Raw genomic sequence first — 21,748 nt, forward strand, 5'->3', positions numbered from 1 at the left:
ATTACGTTAGATTAGTATACAAGGTCTTTGTGTACTAGTGTTGGCAGCCTGTGAAAGAAAAGGATGAATCCAAAATTCCCTCAAATACCCACCTTCTCTTCCTTAGCAGGTTATCCTTACCGTCTATTTCTTTGAGAACAGTGAGGCTAACCCTTAGTTTCTCACCCTAACACTTACAAATTTACCTGTATCTGCAGTCAACGCTCCAGCTTGTTCAAGGTTAACTCTTTCCTCAAAGCTCTTTGTACACTCACCAGCAGTTTCTTCTATCTCATATTTTTATCAACTTTCTCTGATTCTTCCCCAAAAGGCTAAAACTTGTTTCAATTTTATATACCTTACAAAGTTTAACATCTATATACCTTACAAAGTGATCACTCTGATGAGTCTAGTAAGCCATCTGACACCATCCACAGTTATTACAGATGATTGACTGTATTTTCTGTGCGTTACTTTACATATCCTGACATATAACTGCTTTCTGACAAGAGGGTTTAAAGTAGTGAAATGGCTATTCTGAGGAGAGTTTGAGCTTAACTCAGAAGGAAGGGAATCACACATGGTAATGGGAAAGCAGAATTGAATGAACTGACCAGCCTTTGGGTTTCCTGGTCGCCTTAAGTTCTGTTGTCTCTCAGCATCACTTGCCTTTATGGGGTAAGTAGCCTCCAACAGGGATGCTTGCCTTGTGATCAGGCCTTTAGATATATTTGTTGTTAGCAAAACAAACATATCTAGATATATTTGTTGTTAGCAAAACAAATATATCTAGATATTTGTCCTAGATATATTTGTTCTTTGACCTAGATAATGACTTAGGTAAATTTTTTCACTTGTTAAAATTATGTCATTGTTACAGAAAAAGAAGGTATTGCAAGAATTTTCTGGATTGGCTTAAATCAGTTGTACTCTTCTAAAGGCTGGGAATGGTCAGACCACACGCCATTAAACTTTCTCAACTGGAGTCCAGGTAACTGTTCTCTCTTCTGTCTACTATGCAGAGAGTAAAATCCTCAAAAATATATATAGAAGGAACTTCCCACTCACTGGGAGCTTATAAAACTTTCAAATCTTGACAATTCTCCTAATGGTTAGCTCTCAGAAGAATTTTTCCCTTTTTAGGCTCAGTCATTTTGGCCCTTATGCCATTGTAGTCAAGCCGAGACTGTTCTAGCAAAGCCGAACCACACCATGAGCAGCTGAGCATTTGCCTATAACCTTCAGAGCAACTGTATATTTTTAAGAGCAGAATGAGCCTCATCACATGCCCCCAGGAGCCATTCTGTGTCCCTTAGGGGACTCGACATGCCTATGACGGAGCCATGTTGTGCTGCATCTGCAGCCAAACTCTAACACAGAAATATCCCCTCATTTGCAAACCCTTGAGGTCTTTCTCTGTAGCACTCGATTAGTGACAACATAATGGTTGTATTTTATTACACAAATAATTACCCGAAAGAAGAATTTATAGTGAATAACACAAATACAACTCTCATTAGCCAAAAGACCGCCCCCCAAAATGAAGGTTTAGATACCTATTTAAGAAATAAAACCTTAGGCTTCTAACTTGTAAAACCTAGAAATTAACATTTAACTTCAGTACGAAAGTATTCTGCGCACATATGAGAAAAAAATAAGTATAATAAACACCATTACGTCATGTTACTTTAATGAAGTTTAATTATTAGTAACTTAAGGCCTCAAAGCCATTACAGAATCATAAATTGGAATATTTGTTGTATAGAGTAGCAGATGAAGAGCTACCGACCACAGGATTATGACATGGAAGTTGATTGGGAGCAGAGGTTTGCTTCTTGGTTCGCTTTTTAAATTAGCTACAGTATATCCAAGTATTTCTCTCATATTCTCTATTTTAGAATAAAGACGTATTTAAGCACACGATTGTCCATTGAGGCTTATACATTTCAGCTTAGTAGAAGGTTTTAAATATTTTATGAGTTCCCATAAAAGCAGAAAACTAGAAATTACAAAATATTTTTCTAACCATCACTCTGGCCCTAATCTTCTCCTTTAATGGTGTGACAATTTGATCATTGAAGATCTGCCCAGTGCACCTGTGATAGGTGGGTCCAGCTGCGCAGTCATGGACGCCACGTCTGGTCTGTGGCAGAGGTTTTCCTGCGAAGCTCAGCTGCCCTACGTCTGCAAGAAGTCGTTAAATAACACAGTGGAGTTAACAGGTATCTTTCTCATTTACTTGTACAAATAGGTCTTAAAATTACAGTTTTGTGAAGTTAAGTCAATCTATTTCAGATAGCTACTTCTACTGTTCTTTTATCTGGTGCTGCCTGTGCTGAAAAGTATTGATTTTGACCCTGTGGTTAGGTATTATCAACTATATATGAATAAAGCTTTCATTTGGTGTTTCCCCATAAGAAAACAGAGATAGTCTAGATAAACATATTTCTGTTCACATGTGGCTTTCTTTCCTCTGGAGCAAGGGTTCTCATAGAGTGGTCCCCAGACTGAGAGCATCAGCAGCACCTGTGCTTGTTAGAAATGCAGATTCACAGGACCTAGCCCTAATTTCCTGAATCAGAAAGTCTTAGGGTGGGACCCAACATTCTGTGTCTTATGAAGCTTCCCAGTGGTGCTGGTACACACTCAGGTCTTATATATTATTACCTGACTCTGTGAGAATACAAAAATCACAGACACGAGAACATTCCTAGGCTTTCCCACCTCCCGCCCCACAGCGCCCAACCCTCCTCATCCTTCGCCAGGCTGTGTTCATAAGTTGGGTAGAAAAGGAGAGATACAGAAGGACAATATGTGTACAAGGACAGTTTTTTTTCAGGGAGTAGGGGAGCAAGAGGGATACAGGGCAACTAAACTTTTTGAGGAGCAGAGAAGTTTGCAGAGTCTTGGATAGAATGGGGAAGAGGAGTGCCCTTACTATCTTACAGAATGCCCTCCAGATCCCTAGTATTTGATTAAATCCTGAATAAGAAAAACTAACACTCAAAAATGGGAGGAAAAAAGGAGATTTTAAATATGCTTTAAAGGATGTTGGGGGAAGGGAATAAAGCACAAATTTTCTTATCCACATAGGTGCATAAAGCTGATTTTTTATTTATTTTTAAATTTTATGCATTTATTTTTAGACAGAGGAAAAGGGAAGGTAAAAGGGAGGGAGAGAAACATCAATGTGTGGTTGCCTCTTGCACACCCAGGCATGTAGCCTGGCTGGGAATTGAACCAGTGACCCTTTGGTTTTCAGGCCTGCATTTAATACACTGAGCCACAGCAGCCAGGGAAAAAACTGTCTTTTTTTTTTTTATTATTTAAAGATTTTATTTATTTATCTTCAGAGGGGAAGGGAAGGAGAGAGGGAGAGAAGCATCAATGTATGGGTTGCCTCTGGTGCGCCCCCTGCTGGGGACCTGGCCCACAACCCAGGCACATGCCCTGACTGGGAATTGAACCATGATCCTCAGGTTCGCAGGCCCATGCTCAATCCACTGAGCTACGCCAGCCAGGGCAAAAGCTGTCTTTTTAAAATTAAAAAATAAGTGTATAGAATCAAGAATGTAGGGGTATGATTTAAAAGATTAGGGGAAAATGAATGTTTATCTTCCAAGTTGATTCATACCAAATTTAGCTTATATGACAGAGGGCATAATAGAAAAGAGCACAAATGAACATAAACCAGAGAGGCTAATGAAAGATCACATAAGTATCCTGTAGTAGTAGTCATTAGCTGTATCATGATGTTTTCACATGATTGAGTAATGTGCATTTATTAAAATAACTCTGCCAGCAGGAAAATAAAAGGATCAGAATGAAATGATATGCCTGCTTATCATTTTAATCTTGAAAAAATATGAATTTGAAAAGACAAAGACTAGCAGAGGAAAATGATTGTTTTAAGTTCAATTCCGGGTGACTTTTTTCCTCTGTTTCTTTATCATAATTGTAAAATATGATAATAAGAGTAGTTTCAGAACCTCACAGTTAATTGAGTTATCTTGCAAATATGAGGAGCCAGCTGAACCTGAATTTTATTCTTTAGTAAAATCAAAATGTCCACATTCCTAACAGTTCCGAATCCAGGAAGTCAGAGTAAGCAAACTACTCCCTAGTTCTGTTGAGAGGGGTAGACATATTGTACTTTGTATGGTTTTGTGCCTTCCTTTTTTTCTCAAATCTTTTTAACCATCATCGGGGTAAGTTTTATCGTGGTCCAAATAAAGAACCAGTGATTCCATTAGGGCCAGAGGTCCACAGAGGTGTGGAAAGAGGAGGTCTGGAGATGCCCTCTGCTCTTTCCCTCCACTGCTGCCCCTTCGTGGTGTGGAGGGTTTCAATTTCTGCCCAACCTTTTGAACAAAAGGAGCATTAATTTGAACAGTGAGCATAATGCACATCTCCTGCTAAGCTGACTATACATGAAAAGGAGGCTCAACCTGATAATCTCTCAGACGCCTAGACTGAAGGGAAAACCTAACAAATCCCATGCCAAGGAAGAGATCTGTGAGCAACTGGCTTACCCGGCACCTTTCTTCTGCTACGTAGCACATTCACATCACATTCAAGTCACATCATTACCTGAACCTCTGCGGTCCCTCCTAGGATGCTCTGTATACATCGAGTGCCCTTTACATTCATGTCACTGTCCTATCTGACATCACATTCCCCAGTTTTCCAGAAGCCTTATGATTCAAGAAAGAAGAATTTATGTTATTGATTTGAAATAGATGTATCTTTACTGGAATATAAATAGCTGCTTTACTTCTAGATATTTGGACATACTCAGATACCCGCTGTGATGCAGACTGGCTGCCAAATAATGGGTTTTGCTATTTGCTGGTAAATGAAAGTGATTCCTGGGACATGGCACACACGACATGCAAAGGCCTCAGCAGCGACCTCATCAGCGTCCATTCTTTAGCAGATGTGGAAGTGGTTGTGACAAAACTCCATGATGGGGGTAAGTTTTTAAAATATCCTCTTTGAGAGGTTTAAAATATTTTAAAGTATTCTTATTTTCATACTCTGAGTGGGGATGAAGAGCTCACAACTGATCTTTGTGTCTAACTCTTCCAGTAGAATTTCCTGCCATGGGGGAACTGCCCCATAGTCCCTGCTGTCTAGCATGGTGGCCACCAGCCCTTGTGGCTTTGGAGACTCGAAAGGGAGCTAGGGCAACTGAGGAACTGAAGTTTTACTTTTATTTAATTTCAATGAATGTCCAAATTTAAATAGCCACATTGGTAGCTAGTTGATTAAATCCTTTTTCTCTTTTCATAAGCCAAATTCTATTTAAGTTCTCCAAACAAGTGATGAGTATTTCACTTTTGTAATTATTTAAAAGCTAGAGACTGAGGAACAAAAATATACTACACTGCCAATATTATAACCTCCTCCCAGGATTCCCTAACAATAGTATCTAATAGCAGATACCTATTCTGTTGTCAGCGTGGTGTCCATTGTTTTACCTAGGAAAGTAACTTGCGCTTGTATTCATTCCAGGATAGCAATGGACAATATTCTTATTCTAATTGGCACATCTATGAGTGTTTATGTATATTTTATGATTCCCCATAAAGCAAGAATTGCCTAACCCAGACATCAGGAACATGCAGCCTACAGATGAGAGTACAGCTGTTCTACCTGTGTGCTCTACCTGCATGAGTGATCTGAAAACCCCTTATTACTTGGACTGCCTAGCTCATCAGCATTTTAACAGGTTAATTAAGAATTCCATGTGTCCTTTATAGTTGTTCCTGAACACCCTGCCCCCTTTACCCCCATTATCCCTTCCCCTCTGGTTACTGTCAGAGAAGTCATGTGAGTTCTTTATATATTTTGGAGATCAAAACCCTTGTCTGGGCTATCATTGGCAAATATGTTTTCCCATATGGTTGGTTCTCTTTTCATTTAAATGCTGTTGTCTTTAGCTATGCAGAAGCTTTTTAATTTGATGAGGTCCCATTTGTTTATTCTTTCCTTTATGTCCCTTGCTCTAGGGGACATATCAGTGAAAATATTGCTGCGTGAAATATCTGAGATTTTCCTGCCTATGTTCCCCTCTAGGACTTTTTATATTATAATTACTTTATTGTCATTCAATTACAGTTGTCTGCATTTTCTCCCCACCACTCCCCCCACCCCAGCCAAACCCACCTCCCTCCCTTGTTTCCACCCGCCCCCTTGGTTTTGTCCATGTGTCCTTTACAGTAGTTCCTGAACACACTTCTCCTCACTGTCCCCTCCCCTTCCCCTCTGACTATTGTTAGATTATTCTTAATTTCAATGTCTGGTTATATTTTGCTTGCTTTTTTGTTTTGTTGATTAGGTTCCAGTTAAAGATGAGATCATATGGTATTTGTCCCTCACTGCCTGGCTTATTTCACTTAGCATAATGCTCTCCAGCTCATCCTTGCTATTGCAAAGGGTAGGAGCTCCTTCTTTCTCTCCGCTGCATAATATTCCACTGTGTAAATGTACCATAGTTTGGGGGTTTTTTTAAAGATTTTATTTATTTATCTTTAGAGGGGAAGGGAAGGAGAAAGGGAGAGAAAATCAATGTATGGTTGCCTCTCATGAGTCCCCTGCTGGGAACTGGCCTGCAACCCAGGCATGTGCCCTGACTGGGAATTGAACCGCAATCCTCTAGTTCGCAGGCCCATGCTCAATCCACTGAGCTACGCCAGCCAGGGCATACCATAGTTTTTTTAACCATTCATTTACTAATGGACACTTAGCTTGCTTCCAGCACTTGGCTATTGTCAATTGTGCTGCTATGAATATTGGGGTGCATAGGTTCTGTTGGATTGGTGTTTCAGGGCGCTTAGGGTATAATCCTAGCAATGGAATTGCCAGGTTAAAAGGCAGTTCCATTTTTAGTTTTCTGAGGAAATTCCATACTGTTTTCCATAGCGGCTGCACCAGTCTGCATTCCTACAAACAGTGCATTAGGCTTCCCTTTTCTCCACAACCTCTCCAACTCTTGTTTGTTGCTTTGTTTATGATGGCCGTTCTCAAGGGTGTGAAGTGGTATTTCATTGTGGTTTTAATTTGTATCTCTCTGATGGCTAGTGATGCTGAGCATCTTTTCATGTCCTGGGCTCTCTGTATGTCCTCCCTGGAGAAGTGTCTGTTCAAGTCCTTTGCCCACTTTTTAATTGGAGTGGAGTTGTATGAATTCTTTATATATTTTGGAGATCAAACCCTTGTCTGAGGTATCATTGGCAAATATATTTTCCCATATAGTTGATTCTCTTTTCATTTTAATGCTGTTTTCTTTAGCCATGCAGACGCTTTTTAATTTGATGAGGTCCCATTTGTTTATTCTTTCCTTTATGTTCCTTGCTTTAGGGGACATATCAGTGGACATATTGCTGCGTGGAATGACTGAGATTTTCTTACTGATGTTTTCCTCTAGTACTTTTATGGTGTCATGACTTATATTTAAGTCTTTTATCCACCTTGAATTTATTTTTGTGTATGGTGTAAATTGGTGATCAAGTTTCATTTTTTTGCATGTAGCTGTCCAGCTCTCCTACACCATTTGTTGAAGAGGCTATTTTTGCTCCATTTTATGCTGCCGCCTGCTTTGTCAAATACTAATTGACCAGAGAGACTTGGATTTATTTCTGGGCTCTCTATTATGTTCCATTGGTCCATGTGTCTGTTCTTATGCCAGTACCAGGCTGTTTTGATTACAGTGGCCTTAAAATACAGCTTAATATCAGGTATTATGATCCCTCCTATTTTGTTCTTCTTCCTCAAAATCGCTGCAGGTATTTGGTGTCATTTATGGTTCCATATAAATTTTTTAAATGTTTGTTCTATGTCTGTGAAATATGCCATTGGTACTTTAATAGTACCAATGAGTCTGTAGATTCCTTTGGGTAGTATGGACATCATCATTTTGATTATATTAATTCTTCTAATCCATGAACACATTATATGCTTCCATTTGTTTGTGTCTTCCTTAATTTCTTTCTTCAGTGTTATGTAGTTTTCTGAGGTCTTTTAGCTCCTTGGTTGGGTTTTCTGAGGTATATTCTCTCCTTGGTTAGGTTTGCTCCTAGGTACTTTATTTTTCTTGTTACTATGTCAAATGGGATTTTTTTTCCTAATTTCTGTTTCTGTTATTTCATTGTTGGTGTACAAAAATGCTTTTGATTTCTAATATTGACTTTGAATCCCGCTGTTGTGCCAAATTCACTTATTAGGTTGAGTAGTTTTTTGGTGGAGTCTATAGGGTTTTCTATGTACACTATCATATCATCTGCAAACAGTGACAGTTTTTCTTCCTCTTTTCCAATTTGGATGCAATGTAAGGTTGTATACCAACTATACTTAAATAGAAAATAAATAAATAAATAAGAATAGCATGTTCTGAATTAAAACTAAAAAAAAAAAAAAGAATACCATCAAGGCTTTTAAAACCTCAAATCAGAATGTAAAAATCAGCAACAATTTGAAGTATGTACTGTATTAATTGAATAAAACCAAACAAGTAAAACATTTTTCTTCTAGATGCCAAAGACGAGACATGGACAGGTCTTAAGAACATAAATACACCAGCTCTCTTTCAGTGGTCAGATGGTACTGAAGTTACTCTCACATACTGGGATAAGAATGAGCCAAGTGTTCCCTACAATATGACTCCCAACTGTGTTTCCTACGTGGGACAGGTAAGAAACCTCCTGGGGCTTATCTGTATTCTCATATTAATGCAATATTTGGTGGGAATGTTTGTGTTTAAGCTGACAAGAAAATAAAAGCTAAAAGCCTTATAGATTGTCTTTCTGGTAGCTACTGAAGAAAGGTAAATAAAACAATGACTAAATAAGCAATTCACTTCCTGTCTGAGAGTATCTGATCTGGTCTGAAACTGATCAGGAGGTCCCCTTGGAACTCAGAGTCTTGTGCCAGATTTGAGCTAATAAGATGCTTTCTTTCCTCAGTGTATGTTTAACATGTAGCCAATCTGAAATGTCTCATCTTCTGAATTCATGTTCAGATTAAATTTCATATTAATCCTCCTTTAAGAAATTAAAAAATATATCTTTTATATCTTTATTAAAATTTAGGCCAAACTTGTTCGGAGAGCGTCTTACTCCTATAAAATGCTCAAACACGTGTTAAACATGCTTTAGTGAAGAGTTCAAAATGTGCTGAATCTTGAACAGAAAGGACATTTGTACCTGTGTATATTGTTTGTATCACTTTGCTGTGGGCTCCTAATTATTTAGGGTGTTGACTATGAGACCCAAACTTCTAGAGAGTTAAGTGGACGCAATCAGTGATATGTTATTTAGTAGTGTTTCAAGGGTAAAGATGTATTTAGAACGTTGTCAGAGATTAATTTAGAAGATTGTCACATCCAGTGTTCTGTTTTAAAGGCTATCTAAGATGCATTTAGCAGACTGTCAAAAGTAGAAATGGCTTCTGATAGGCTGGAGTGAATTAATGACACACCTGGGTGGCATTCCGGTGTCCAGCTAGAAAACTCAGTTCTCAGAAACCTAATCACAATTGATGTATTAAAATTCAACTTGAAGAAAGCAGGATGTATTATTCAGTTAAGCAAAATAAATGTTAAGGTTTGAAAGGGAGAACTTTGAAATCAAAGCTGAAGTAGAGTTGGAAGAAATTTTTAATTCTAGAATTCTTGGAGAGTAGCTGTTCTAACCATCATCATTTTACATATCAGGAGACAGACAGGGAGCTTAGTTGACATGCCCAAAAATTTTTAACCTTTGGGACCAAATTTGGCCATGGCATGTGGGAGAAGACTAGAACATAAGTAGCTGTTTGTGGGCTGAGTTCTCTCTCCAACTTCTATCCTTTGATGGTTTTATTTTTGCTCTTAAAAAAAAATGAAATCCATCCCCCTTGTGACCTTGAGGTGATTTGGAAATGATGCAGCCTGGTTGGGCAGCATTTTCTAGGTGCATGTTCTCAGGTTTCATCATTCATTTATACTCATTCTTTCCTATCACTCTCTTTCTACGCCCCCACCGCTGCCCCCTATAATTTTGTGAGAAGAAACTATCTTCATTTAAAGTAAGTTAGAGTTCAATTCTAAATATATGGTAAATAATATGTCTTGTGGAAATTTTTTTCTATTTTTTAAAAGCTAGGTCAGTGGAAAGTCCAATCGTGTGAAGAGAAACTTAAATATGTGTGTAAGAAAAAGGGAGAAAACATAAGTGATGCAAGAGCGGATAAGATGTGCCCTCCAGATGAGGTATGAGAAACAGCTGCATATATGTTTCTGAGCAGTTTGACACCTTCTTGGTCAAGGGTGGCAATTGAGGCTTCGACAATTCAGACCTGGAAAATAGGAGATTACTAGCTTCTGTTCATTTACATTAAAGCAAGCCAGAGTACAGTGAATCGTAGCATATCAACGTTCTTACAGGAGAAAAAAGAGTTACAGGAAAAAGAATTACCTATTTATGAATTTCTATAAAAATGTATATGTTTACTGTCCTCAATGCTGATAGCTTCACTTCCCTTACTTATGTTATTTCTGTTCAAAAATAATTCAACCAACAACATTATACTCTTATGGTGAGCTAGGCACTGAAGCTAAAGAGAACTAAGACACCTTCTGTTTGACACAGGCTGACAGTCCTTCAGAGGTTATCTAAGAAATTTTACCCTGCCCTTATCATGTGCATGAATTTCTTGGTCACATTCTAAATTTCCATAATTGTGGGGTGTCCTCAGAACCTCGTTCATCAGAGCAGGGCATCAGCATCAGATCTGGACGACAGTGTGATGGTATTTCTCCTCTGATTTAGGGCTGGAAGAGACATGGAGAGACCTGTTACAAGATTTACAAGGATGAGGTCCCTTTTGGAACCAACTGCAATCTGACTATAACTAGCAGGTGTGACTCTCAGAAACTTTTAACTCTGGGTTCCTTTGCTAAATAATCTTCCTAAGGAGAAGGTGAATCTTCTATGTATATAGTAATTCAGTCATTATAAAAAACACCTACTAATTTGACTCTTGTTTTGTAGATTTGAGCAAGAATTTCTGAATGATATGATTAGAAAGTATACTAAGTCTCCAGGAAAATACTTCTGGACTGGCCTGAGAGATGTAGATTCACAAGGAGAATACAGCTGGGCAAGTGTCGGTGGAGCAAAGCGGTCTGTAACCTTTTCCAACTGGAATTTTCTTGAGCCAGGTGAGTGTCTTAGGCTTTACAGTGATAGAATCCAGTGTGAAATGCACATCCCTGCCAGATCTGTTCTTTGCTTACCTTTGAAATGTAAGAGAAATTACAGTCTTTAAGACTAGAATCTTGGGACAGTAAATAGAAACAGTGACTGTGTCTTACCTATTAAAACTTTGGGAATAATAACCCAATATAAGAAGCTAGAAAACTCCATTCTCAGAAACCACCTTTTAATGGCATAGAGCCAGAATGCTCAGTGTGAGGTTTTTTTCTTTTCCATATAAGTCTCAAGCAGAATCTAGAAACTTCATTGAGAAGCACGTTATATTTTCATCTCTCTGCTTAACTTCTTTCTCCAAAATTAAATGTGTTTACTTCTATTATCCACAATGGACGAGAATTAAGGAGGCAATATGTGGGAGTGACTTTCCTCGCAAGTCCCCCTGAGTGCCACGGATGAGAGTAAATATGACTGAGACATGATGTGATCTGCTTAGGAGGAGAAGTGGCCATTTTCCCAGAGGAAAAGGACGTGAGCAGTGGTCAGTTTCTCCGAGGAGAAAAAGGCCTTGAGCCTCCTCCTCCAGGGCCATTTATTGGGTTGTAATACACAGGAATACAGGGCAGCAAGGATCAAACAGTAGATAACATTTCAAAGAAATCTGAGGGCTTACTATGAGTCAGAAGTCTGTCAGGAACAGAGTTTTAGGGTTTCTTGCTTGAACCTTTAACTTATGAATGAAAACACTCTTAGCAGAGCAGATTTCAAAGGTTTCTCAGGAAGTCTTTGTGATGCCAGATTTTTCCCCAGGACACGCTCTAGCAAGGCAAGGAGCTGCACCTCTCCCCAACAAGAGGTATTCAGGTTTAAGGGGATTAGAGCCAGGAAGCGCCCTTCCCAGAGAACATGGGGACTCGGGCTTTGTCAAAGCTGGGAGGTGAGAGTCCATTGCTCTTTGTTGCAGCCCCCAAGTCCTTCCATGAAGGCCTCCCAAGCGATAGAGTCTGGCTTAGGTTGCCCCTCGCTGTGAGGGGTCTTACCTGTCATTGATTTCTGACCAAGCTTTGGGGGCAGGGAGAGGAAACTGAGGCAGTGTTTGCTACCAGAGACAAACTTTGTCTCCTGCAGCTCGCATTCCAAACGTTGTCCCTCGCCCTTAGCCACAAGGGGTTGAGATACAATTCCTAGAACCAGGAAGACCGGTCTACAACAGCAGTATATTGTAGGCGTTATTTATTCTGAAAGTTAGTTCATCCTTCTTTAACTAGCCTAAAGCAATGACTGTAATTAGCCTTAGAAGCAGAACATTTAATTCAGAGGACCTCAGAAGTCCCTTCTGTTTTCAGATTTGAGAGATGAGGTTTAGAAAGGCAATTTACTTGACAGAAGTTACCTGATTGTTGAATGGCTCTCATCCAGATTTCCTGATTACTAATTCAATGCTTTTTAGAGGATTTTGGCATTGCATAAAGCAGCAATTATAAAGAATACAACTTTTTTCCCTTTGAATTATTTCTATTTTTATATGTGTATAATGTGATTATGAAGACCAATTTTCATAATACAGAAATTAAACCATGTCAGTGTATAATTAAACACAATATTTGAAATAGAGAATGCCCACGAAATTCACAACACATGGTCATCATCATAAATGTGAGTAGTATTGGTAACAAAGTCATCTTTTTAGTTGTACAAAATGGAGGGTACAGATGTTAATCCTGGTTAAAGCTAGTCTTAAATTAAAATTTTCTAATATCTAAAACATGTGATTTTTTTTTATAGACAGACATCTCACAACCGATGTCACATTCTTTATAGATAAGCCTTGGTGGTTGGAGAGGTGCCCAGGACGTAACCACAGTGTCTGTTCTGTCATTGCTGTAGCCAGAGAGCCTGACTCGAAGCTCCTTTTCCCACTATTACTCCCAGCTTCAGTCAGCCCGTCTGTTATGGGCCAGCCATGGACAGCGGGTAGAACCAGAGAAAAGTAGCACTACATCCAGGATAACACAGCATTGTTTACCCCAGGTGCTGGTTCCTCTTGCTGTTGAGGTATAACTACGAGACGTGGACCCATGTGGCTCCTCTGTTTGGTGGAATAGAAAGTGTCCTTGTTGCTTCCAGTGTATGTTCTTATCTTCCGCCCACTTCAGGCAGTGTGGCGAAATGGGAAAGGGGGCATGGTGCCTCGTCGGACAGATCTGGGTGGCATTCCTGACTCCTCCACTCACTAACTCTGACTGTGGGCAAGTCACTTATTCTTACCTGATGTATCTGATAATACAAACTACCTTTTAATGTTTCTGTAAATAAATAAAATTCTGGCTGTCATAAAATTAATAGTAGACACATATATGTCCTCTACCTTTGTTGTATCAGTTCTTCCTTTGGCTCTGAATCTGTATGAGTTTTATTTTGAGGTGTACCAAGTTGTTTAAAAACCGTTCAGAGTGGCCCTGGCCAATGTGGCTCAACTGATGGGAGCATCATCCCATAAAACTGGAAGGTCACGGGTTCCATTCCCAGTCAGGGCACATGCCTAAATTGAGGATTTGGTCCCTGGTTGGGAGACTTATGAGGGCAAGCAATCAGTGTTTCTCTCTCAGGTCGATGTTTCTCTCCCTCTCGCTCTCCCTTTCGTCCCCTCCCTCTAAGATAAATAAGCATGTCCTCAAGTGAGGATTATCAAAAAACACAGTTGAGAGTGGTTCAAAGTTACTACGAACCTGAGCAGCACAGTGCTTTAGGGTACAGCTCTGCACACAGACCATCTGGATTTGTCCTGGAGTGACCACTTACTAACATGTAACCTTGGACAAGTCACTAATCCTCACTGTGCCTCAGCATGACAACAAAATCCACTTTAGCTTTTTTTGTGTGAGGATTCAATTCATTGACTCCTCTTGGAATAGTACCTGGCAAGTAGCAAACACTCCTCTGTATTCTCGTCGTCACCGTCACATCATCATTATTGTGAGTAACACACTTCTTTCCTATTCTCTCTTCCTGCCTTGGCTCAAAGAAAGGGTAAGGGCACTGGAAAATGTTTGTACTTTAAATTTTAAAATGTAATTTTAAATTAAACTTTCCCATTTAACCCCAGCTTCTCCAGGTGGGTGCGTAGCTATGACTACTGAAAAGTCTCTTGGGAAATGGGAAGTAAAAGACTGCAAAAGCTTCAGAGCACTTTCAATATGCAAGAAAATCACGGAGCCTGCTGAGCCTGAAGAAGCTGCCCCCAAGCCTGAAGACCCCTGTCCTGAAGGCTGGTATAATTTACCCTTGGGTCTTTCTTGCTATAAGGTAATGAAACATTCTCACTCAGTCCTTCAACAATTTATCTATCTATAACCCAAGTCCATGTCCTTGTACAAATTTTACTCCTCCCGAGACAGATACCAAAGTGGTTGGGAGCACAGAGTCCTTCTCAGGGAGAGCATCATTGAGTCTGTGGCAGCAGACAGCTCTTCCCACATCAGCTCACCTCTTACCTAAAAGAGCATGGCCAGGGTCAGAACTGGCTCTTGCCTATGGTTCTTTTGTTCTGCAAATTTGGGTCAGCTTCATGTCATGCTGAAACTTAGCTTATGATTCTTCCATCCCTCTGATTCTTGTTATCACATGAAGAGTTCTGTAACTTCTTACAATGTACAAAAACATTATTTTAGTGTTTGTTCCAGTTCATTGTTTCCACAAAGAAATCATTATATACCACCCTAAACTTCAGGGGCTATGACAAAAATATTTAATCTCATGTTCACAGATCTCCAGATCAGATATGGCTTGACTGATAGATTTTGGTCTTGAATGGTTAGCTCTGCTTTCAGCTGTGGGTTCATCCAGGCTGCCCTTCAATTTGGATCTCAGGCTGAGTGGGCGGCAGCTGTCAGGGGGTTCTTCTTTTCACAGTCAACCACTAGAGCCTGAGAGGCAAGCCCAGCTGTCTAAGAACATTTCAGGCCTCCACTCACTCTACCTCCATTAATATCCCATTGATCACAGCAAGTCACAGGGCAGGGCCCCAAGTGAATGTATTATACAGGGAAGTGTACTTTACCCACTGGAAAGGCCATGGCAAGAATATATAATTGTATCACAGGGAACTGAAACATCAGGACCAATAATTCAGTCCACCAATGTGTCACCTGCTCCTCCTCTTCTTTTGCAATGACTATCATTCTTTTGGCATAAAATTAGTCATCACAAACCAAAGAAACAGTCCTAGGTGGCGAATTTTGTTTTGCCATCTTCTGTCAATCTTTGCACATTAGTGTATTCTGCCCTTTGATTCTTGTACTTCAGAAAAGAGTTCTGTACTTGTGCAGATCTCAGTGTATTATGTTCGGAATTATATTGTTAGCACATTTCTTTGCAGAAGTCCCCTCCAAAACTATTCATGAGTATGTGTAGCCTCATCTGCTGGTTCAGATGATCTCTCCAGGTCCTAGGAAGGCAGGAGAGCATCACATCTTGTTGGAGCAGTTCTCTAGCCTGAGGAAGGTCATCCCTCTACAGCAGTGGCTGGCCGCTATGCTGGCTTTCAGTGACACTTTCAGTCTGTGACAGTGTATGTGCATTTACCCACATCTTCATTATGCCTATAAGAATTCCTTTCAGGGGCTCATTATTTTTGACTGTAATTGATTTTAAAATTATGAATATTTTATGAGTATACCAGAAAACAAATTAACATTATGTTTTCTTAAGCTATTTCATATAGAAAGAGTTGTAAGAAAGAGGAACTGGGAAGAAGCTGAGAGATTCTGCCAAGCCCTTGGAGGACACCTTCCTAGCTTCCACCATGTGAATGAAATAAAGGAATTTCTTCACTTTTTAATGGAGCAGTTCAGGTAATATTTTTAGAATGAAATTTTCTCTGCTAAATTGGATATCCGCTGTGCATTCAGAATTGACATGTTTTATTATTTAACATGGGTCATGCAGTACTTAGCATCATTGAACATCAAGTGTCTTTGTGTGTAAGACACCCTGAGGGATTCAAAGATGAGGAAGACAGAGGCCCCACCCTTTGTGCAGCACAGTGAAGTCCCACCGTGGAGATAAGGGAATTATGGTGCATCCTCTAGTACACAGGAAGGAGGGATGATGGGAATTCAGAGGGGGGAGAAAGTGTTTCTGGAAGGATCTCTTAATTGGGAAAAACGTTATGAAGAAGGATGTTCTTGGAAGGGAAGCTTATATTCTGAAAGGTAAGGTAGGAAAAGGAGCCAGGGAAAACAGGCTCCTTTCATAAGCAAAGGTTCTGAGACCAGAATGTACAGGGGAAAAAATCTACTGATGATTAAACCATGAAAATAAAAAAACAGGAAGGTAAAATGAATCCTGAGTAGGGGATTATAAAACCCATTTCATGAAGAAAATTTTTAATTGGTGAGAATGCTATGCATAATCCCATTCTGTTTTACATGCAATTATGAAATGAACACAATCTAAGGAAATATTAAATTTTTTGAATATTTAAAAAATTTTAAATTCTTTTTAGATTTTTTTATTGTTTTTCTCTTACAGTTATCCCGATTTCCCCTCTTTGCCCTCCTCTGCCCATCCTGACTCCACAAATTCCCACATTCAATTCCTGTGATTTGATGAGTAGAAACCCAGTAACCCAATGGCCATGGAAGGAATTGAAAAAGTTCACCAAGAATATCTTCCAAGAAACAAATGGGAACTATGTAGTTCTGTACATGAATTCCTTCACATTTCACAAAAGAGATCACTACCATGTACAATATTTCAATAGTACAAGCAAAATCTTGTACTCTGTCACATAGAAACTAATGCAAGCATTCAGTTTTTTCACGAACTAGTCTAATTCTGATATCAAAGCCTGTTAACAATAGCACAAAGAATTACAGACCAGTCTCATGACTAGACTTAAAAAAGTAAATACTAACTGCTTATATAAAAACAAATGCTTGTATAATGCTTATTATTTGCCAGATAATGAATGTCCTAAGTGTTTTCTGTTAGCTCTTTTAATCCTCAGAACAACCTATGAAGCAGGTACTGTTACTATGCCCATTACATCTAAATGAGAAGACAGAAACACAGGGAAGTCAAACCTGTTCAGGGTTATATAGCTATAAGGAAAGGATCCAATAGTTGAACCCATGTAGCCCACATTTTTAGCCCACTACATTATAATATCTCAGAATAAAACACCTTGACAATTTAGGATTTGTTTCAAGAATACAAGGTTGGGTCTACTTATTAAGACAAATATATGATCATCTTAATAAATTCTAAAAATCCATCTGGTAAAATTCACTATTGATTCCTGGCTTAATATGTCAAAATATCATATACTTAAACATATTTAATTGATATAACTATTATATAAATTATTATTAAATTAATAGAAGAATAGTTAAACCAATTACCATATTGTACTTAATGATTAAACATTAAATGCATTTCCATGAAGGTGAGAAAAAGGTAAAGATCTCTATTATCATCACTATTATTGATCTTCATTTGGAATTATCCCCTCTGCACTAAGATTTAAAAAAACAATACTATAACATGTAAATATAATGTAGTTAGTGGTGGAGAAAGCAAATTATGAAAGTATAAAAATATTATTTATATTCAAAGTGAAAGTGTAAAAATATAATATTTATATTCAAAGTAGACCACAAAATGCATCAATAAAGATCATTGTTGTCTTGGGAGATAAGATTTTAAGGGATTTTCTAAGTGTTTAAACATTTTCCACGTTTTCTAGATATGTATTAATATATCCACTATTGTGTTTTCCTCATGAAAGAAAGTTTCAGTAGAGTGTGCTGGAAACCTGATGTAAAATAAAATACCTTTTCATTCATTTATTAAGTATCTATTATAGAATTTCAGTTATTCTAGAGTATATTTTCTAGCATTAGAAATTAATATACAAAAGTTCATTGCAGACCAACCTAAGCCTATTTGGATATACTTACTCTTGGTTTCTTTTTCTCTTTTTTTTTAAAGATTTTATTTGTTTAGACAGAGGGGGAGGAAGGGAAAAAGAGAGGGAGAGAAACACCAGTATGTGGTTGCTTCTCACTCGCCCCCTACTAAGGACCTGGCCTGCAACCCAGGTATGTGTCCTGACTGGGAATTGAACCAACGACCCTTTGGTTCACAGGCTGGCACTCATCCACTGAGTCACACATCCAGGGCAGGTTTTTTTTTTTTGAGATGAGTATTTCTTAGCTATTCCCCACAACCTTGGTAGTAGGTTATAATGAATGCAAGACTTAGACCAAATCTTTTCACACATACAGATGTTTGTTAAACAAACATTCACTGAAACAGGCGCAAAATGTTTCACAAAACCTGTTTGGTAAACTTGACAGCATTCCAGCAGTCTGTCCTTTTAGATGTTCCAACTACCATCTTGAGTGGAAGGTTTCTTTGAGGACAATGTGACAATATTTCAGACAATATCTGACAATATTGTCAGAATCATGCAGTCCCAGTCACCTGGCCCAACAACTGGACATGGGACTATTTGGAGCTTAAGCACTAGGTCCATTTCTAACAGCATAGACTACTGGTCTCACCAGATTCCGATACCCTTTCATGAAGGGCGAGGGTCTCTAAATATTTTAGGCATTCCTCGTGTCTTGAATAACTTCAATTTCATCAATATTATACTGATGAAGAAGCTTCTAATTTCACTGATAAAACCCATTTCTGACATTCACTCTGCTGATTACCAAAGCCTTGGGTGACCAATGTCATTGTGGTGGCTGCTTCTAACATGACATTACTCATACCCTGCTGATCCTCCCTAAAGTAAGACTTTCAAGCAGGGTAACTTACAGGCCCCTAGTTCTTTAACACACACAATATCATGCTGTCTAGGCTGAAGTATTTTTTTAAGTAAAATACTGACACAAACTGGATTTTGAATAACACCAAGCAAAAAGTTAAGAATCTTTAACTGGCACAGAGAGCCATGGATAAATACTAAGCGGTGAGGTTGTAGATATTTGTGGGAATCAATTAATGGAAAATAGAACATCATGTGTGATATAAATGGTCCATAAGAGCTTCTATACACAAAATAGATCACATTAGAAAAGAAACCTAAAGTCTAAGAGGTAATTAAGGAATCTTTCTTGATTCGCTTCTTAGTTTCCGATCACACTCACTGAGGTCCCACTCACCCCAATTTAAAAAGTAATGCAAGTTCATTACCTGAAATTTGTGAAATATAAAAAATGGTAATGAATAAAAATCACTTCAAATCCTAGCTCCCATTTGTACAGAGTTAACATTTAGTGTAACACAGAATGTACAATGTTTAATTTTTTCTGATCACAGAAGTAATGCATATTGAATTTAGGAAGCAGAAAAGCACAAGAAAAAAATCACCATAATCCTTTCACTCATAGGAATTATATTTTATGATACCTTTATCCCAGCAGCTAACACAATGCCATATTAAGCAGACTGTGCTGTCTGCTTATGCACTTCATTAACAAGGAGATTGTTTGCCCATGCTATACTCACAAAGACAGCACATTCTAAAAGCAATAAAGTGACCGTGGCTTGAAGGGAGGGAAAGAAGCAAACCTATTTATATCAGAAAAATGATTCTGAAGTATACTCCCTGAACACCGTAGCTTTTTATTGCAAGAATTGACCTTTCTCAGCAAGATGTCCATTGCCCAAATTGTGTATTGCATGCCAAGGAGTTAAGTCCGATTACTGCTATATGTCTCACCATCTACATTCCACACCTCTATTTGTATTTCAGTGAAAAGGATTCATGGTGTACCAAGTCATTAAGGCTCTAACATCTTTGCAACTCTTAATAGCAACCCACCAGGGAAAGCCATTGAGCAAAAACAGTCATAGGATTAGAGAAGAAAGCCTTGTTTGCAATGCCATTGCTGCTGGTGCACCACCCCCTGTGATGTGGCATGAATGGATTCAGATACAAATCTAGGGCTTTGCAAACTAAACACCCTCATCAAATAGTATTTATTAGAGGTTATGGCTTAGGTACTGTTTTCCTTAGAAACCAGATGCAGCAGGAAATTCGACTGAGAATGGAAATGTTAACAGAAATACACATAGTAACCTTTTATGCAATGCCTTCCTAACCTAACAGCCTTAAACCATGCACTTAGTGCTCAGAGTAGAAGAAATTTATAAAGAGAAATCAAATTTCAATTGATTTGATTCCCTAGTTGTGATCAATTTTTTTCTCAAATTTTCTAAAATCCACATTAGAGATATTCAATGATCAATGTGATTTCCAATTTCTTCTTTTTATCTGCTTACAGATAAATCAGGTCAAACCAGAAATAAACTGTAATTGAGGAAATGTTTTCCACCCCTTATCACATAGAAAATAAACACAAGTAGCTACTATTTTCTGTATTTTTAACACACGAGTGTATCTCCTGAAATGGAAGCTGAAAACTAATAAATGTCTGGGTTGAAATGAAGTTCGATCTCAGGAAATAGTGAAAATTAGAAATTTTGGACAATAGGACAAACTCAGCTCCCTGAAAAACTGTTCTCAAGATGCTGCAGCAGAGGCAGGCAGATTTGGGCCTGAAAGCACAGGTTTCTGAGTGGGAAAAGGTGGAGCCAAGAGAAAATGGGGTGGACAGGTTGGGGACAGATCTCTAGCATCTTTGAGAAATGATCTGTGATCATCTTTCTGTTTATACTGTTGATTGTGTAAAGGAAATAAACTACCTAGTGATTACTTTAGGGCAACATAAAATTCTGCACAAATTACTGAACCTCCTTATTACTTTAGCTGTCTAGGTCTAATTACACTGTATATGGCAATTATCTCCACTCTGTGGTTTAGATATCCAATAGCCAGAAAACATGGTAAATTTGGAAGGTTCTAAGAAAGTTCTGATTAGTTGTAGACACAAACTGCAGATTCCTCTTACAGCTACTAAATTCACACTGGGCTTAATTGTGTCCACTGGGATTTTCTTAAGTCTAAAAATTGATGCTCTTTCTCTGTGGAACGTACAACATAACAATAACAACTGGAACGGGGCAGTCACAGAGGCAGTTACCTACAAAGGAGTGCCCATAAGACTGTCAGCTGATTTCTCAAACAGACCTTACAGGCAAGAAGAGGCTGGAAAGAAGTATTCCAAGTCATGAAATCCAAAGACCTACAGCCAAGATTGCTCTATCCAGCAAAGCTTTCATTTAGAATCGAAGGACAGATAAAGTGCTTCTCAGATAAGATCAAATTCCTGCACTTTTCTGTGACACCACTGCACCTAGCTCAATACCTTGTACATAAAAGTGTGATAGTTATGAATGTTACATATAATCACGTAAGTGATTGTTTAATTATATTGCTCTGCTATAGCCATGGAGTTTGGCATTTAGAAAATACTTCATTTACTTTGAATTTTTTGGGCAGTGGGAATTAAATAGTTTTTTTCATCTTGTTTAATAAAAATGTAACCAAGTGTTTGGTTCTGCATTTTGAGAAGAAGATATTTGACAGTATTACAGACACTTTAAAGAAATGCCATTGTCATATTTAACTGTATCTGACAACATTGTCTAAGCTCTAC

At 38.5% G+C, this 21,748-nt stretch overlaps 1 protein-coding gene across 2 annotated transcripts in view; it reads left to right on the plus strand.

Annotated features, from left to right (window-relative positions):
• Window positions 1–21,748, plus strand: part of LOC118985789 (CD302 antigen-like) — a 144,861-nt gene that overhangs the window by 25,206 nt on the left and 97,907 nt on the right. For both annotated transcript variants that reach the window (XM_037044610.1, XM_037044613.1), the window contains exons 5-13: window positions 860–970; window positions 2,061–2,201; window positions 4,760–4,951; window positions 8,512–8,669; window positions 10,118–10,228; window positions 10,788–10,876; window positions 11,010–11,179; window positions 14,278–14,477; window positions 15,882–16,024. In XM_037044610.1, the coding sequence (XP_036900505.1) occupies window positions 860–970; window positions 2,061–2,201; window positions 4,760–4,951; window positions 8,512–8,669; window positions 10,118–10,228; window positions 10,788–10,876; window positions 11,010–11,179; window positions 14,278–14,477; window positions 15,882–16,024 (1,315 nt within the window). The remainder of the gene's footprint in view (window positions 1–859; window positions 971–2,060; window positions 2,202–4,759; window positions 4,952–8,511; window positions 8,670–10,117; window positions 10,229–10,787; window positions 10,877–11,009; window positions 11,180–14,277; window positions 14,478–15,881; window positions 16,025–21,748) is intronic.

The sequence above is a fragment of the Sturnira hondurensis genome, unplaced genomic scaffold (assembly GCF_014824575.4).
Source record: "Sturnira hondurensis isolate 20B ecotype Veracruz unplaced genomic scaffold, ASM1482457v3 Scaffold0004136, whole genome shotgun sequence".
Taxonomy (NCBI): domain Eukaryota; kingdom Metazoa; phylum Chordata; class Mammalia; order Chiroptera; family Phyllostomidae; genus Sturnira; species Sturnira hondurensis.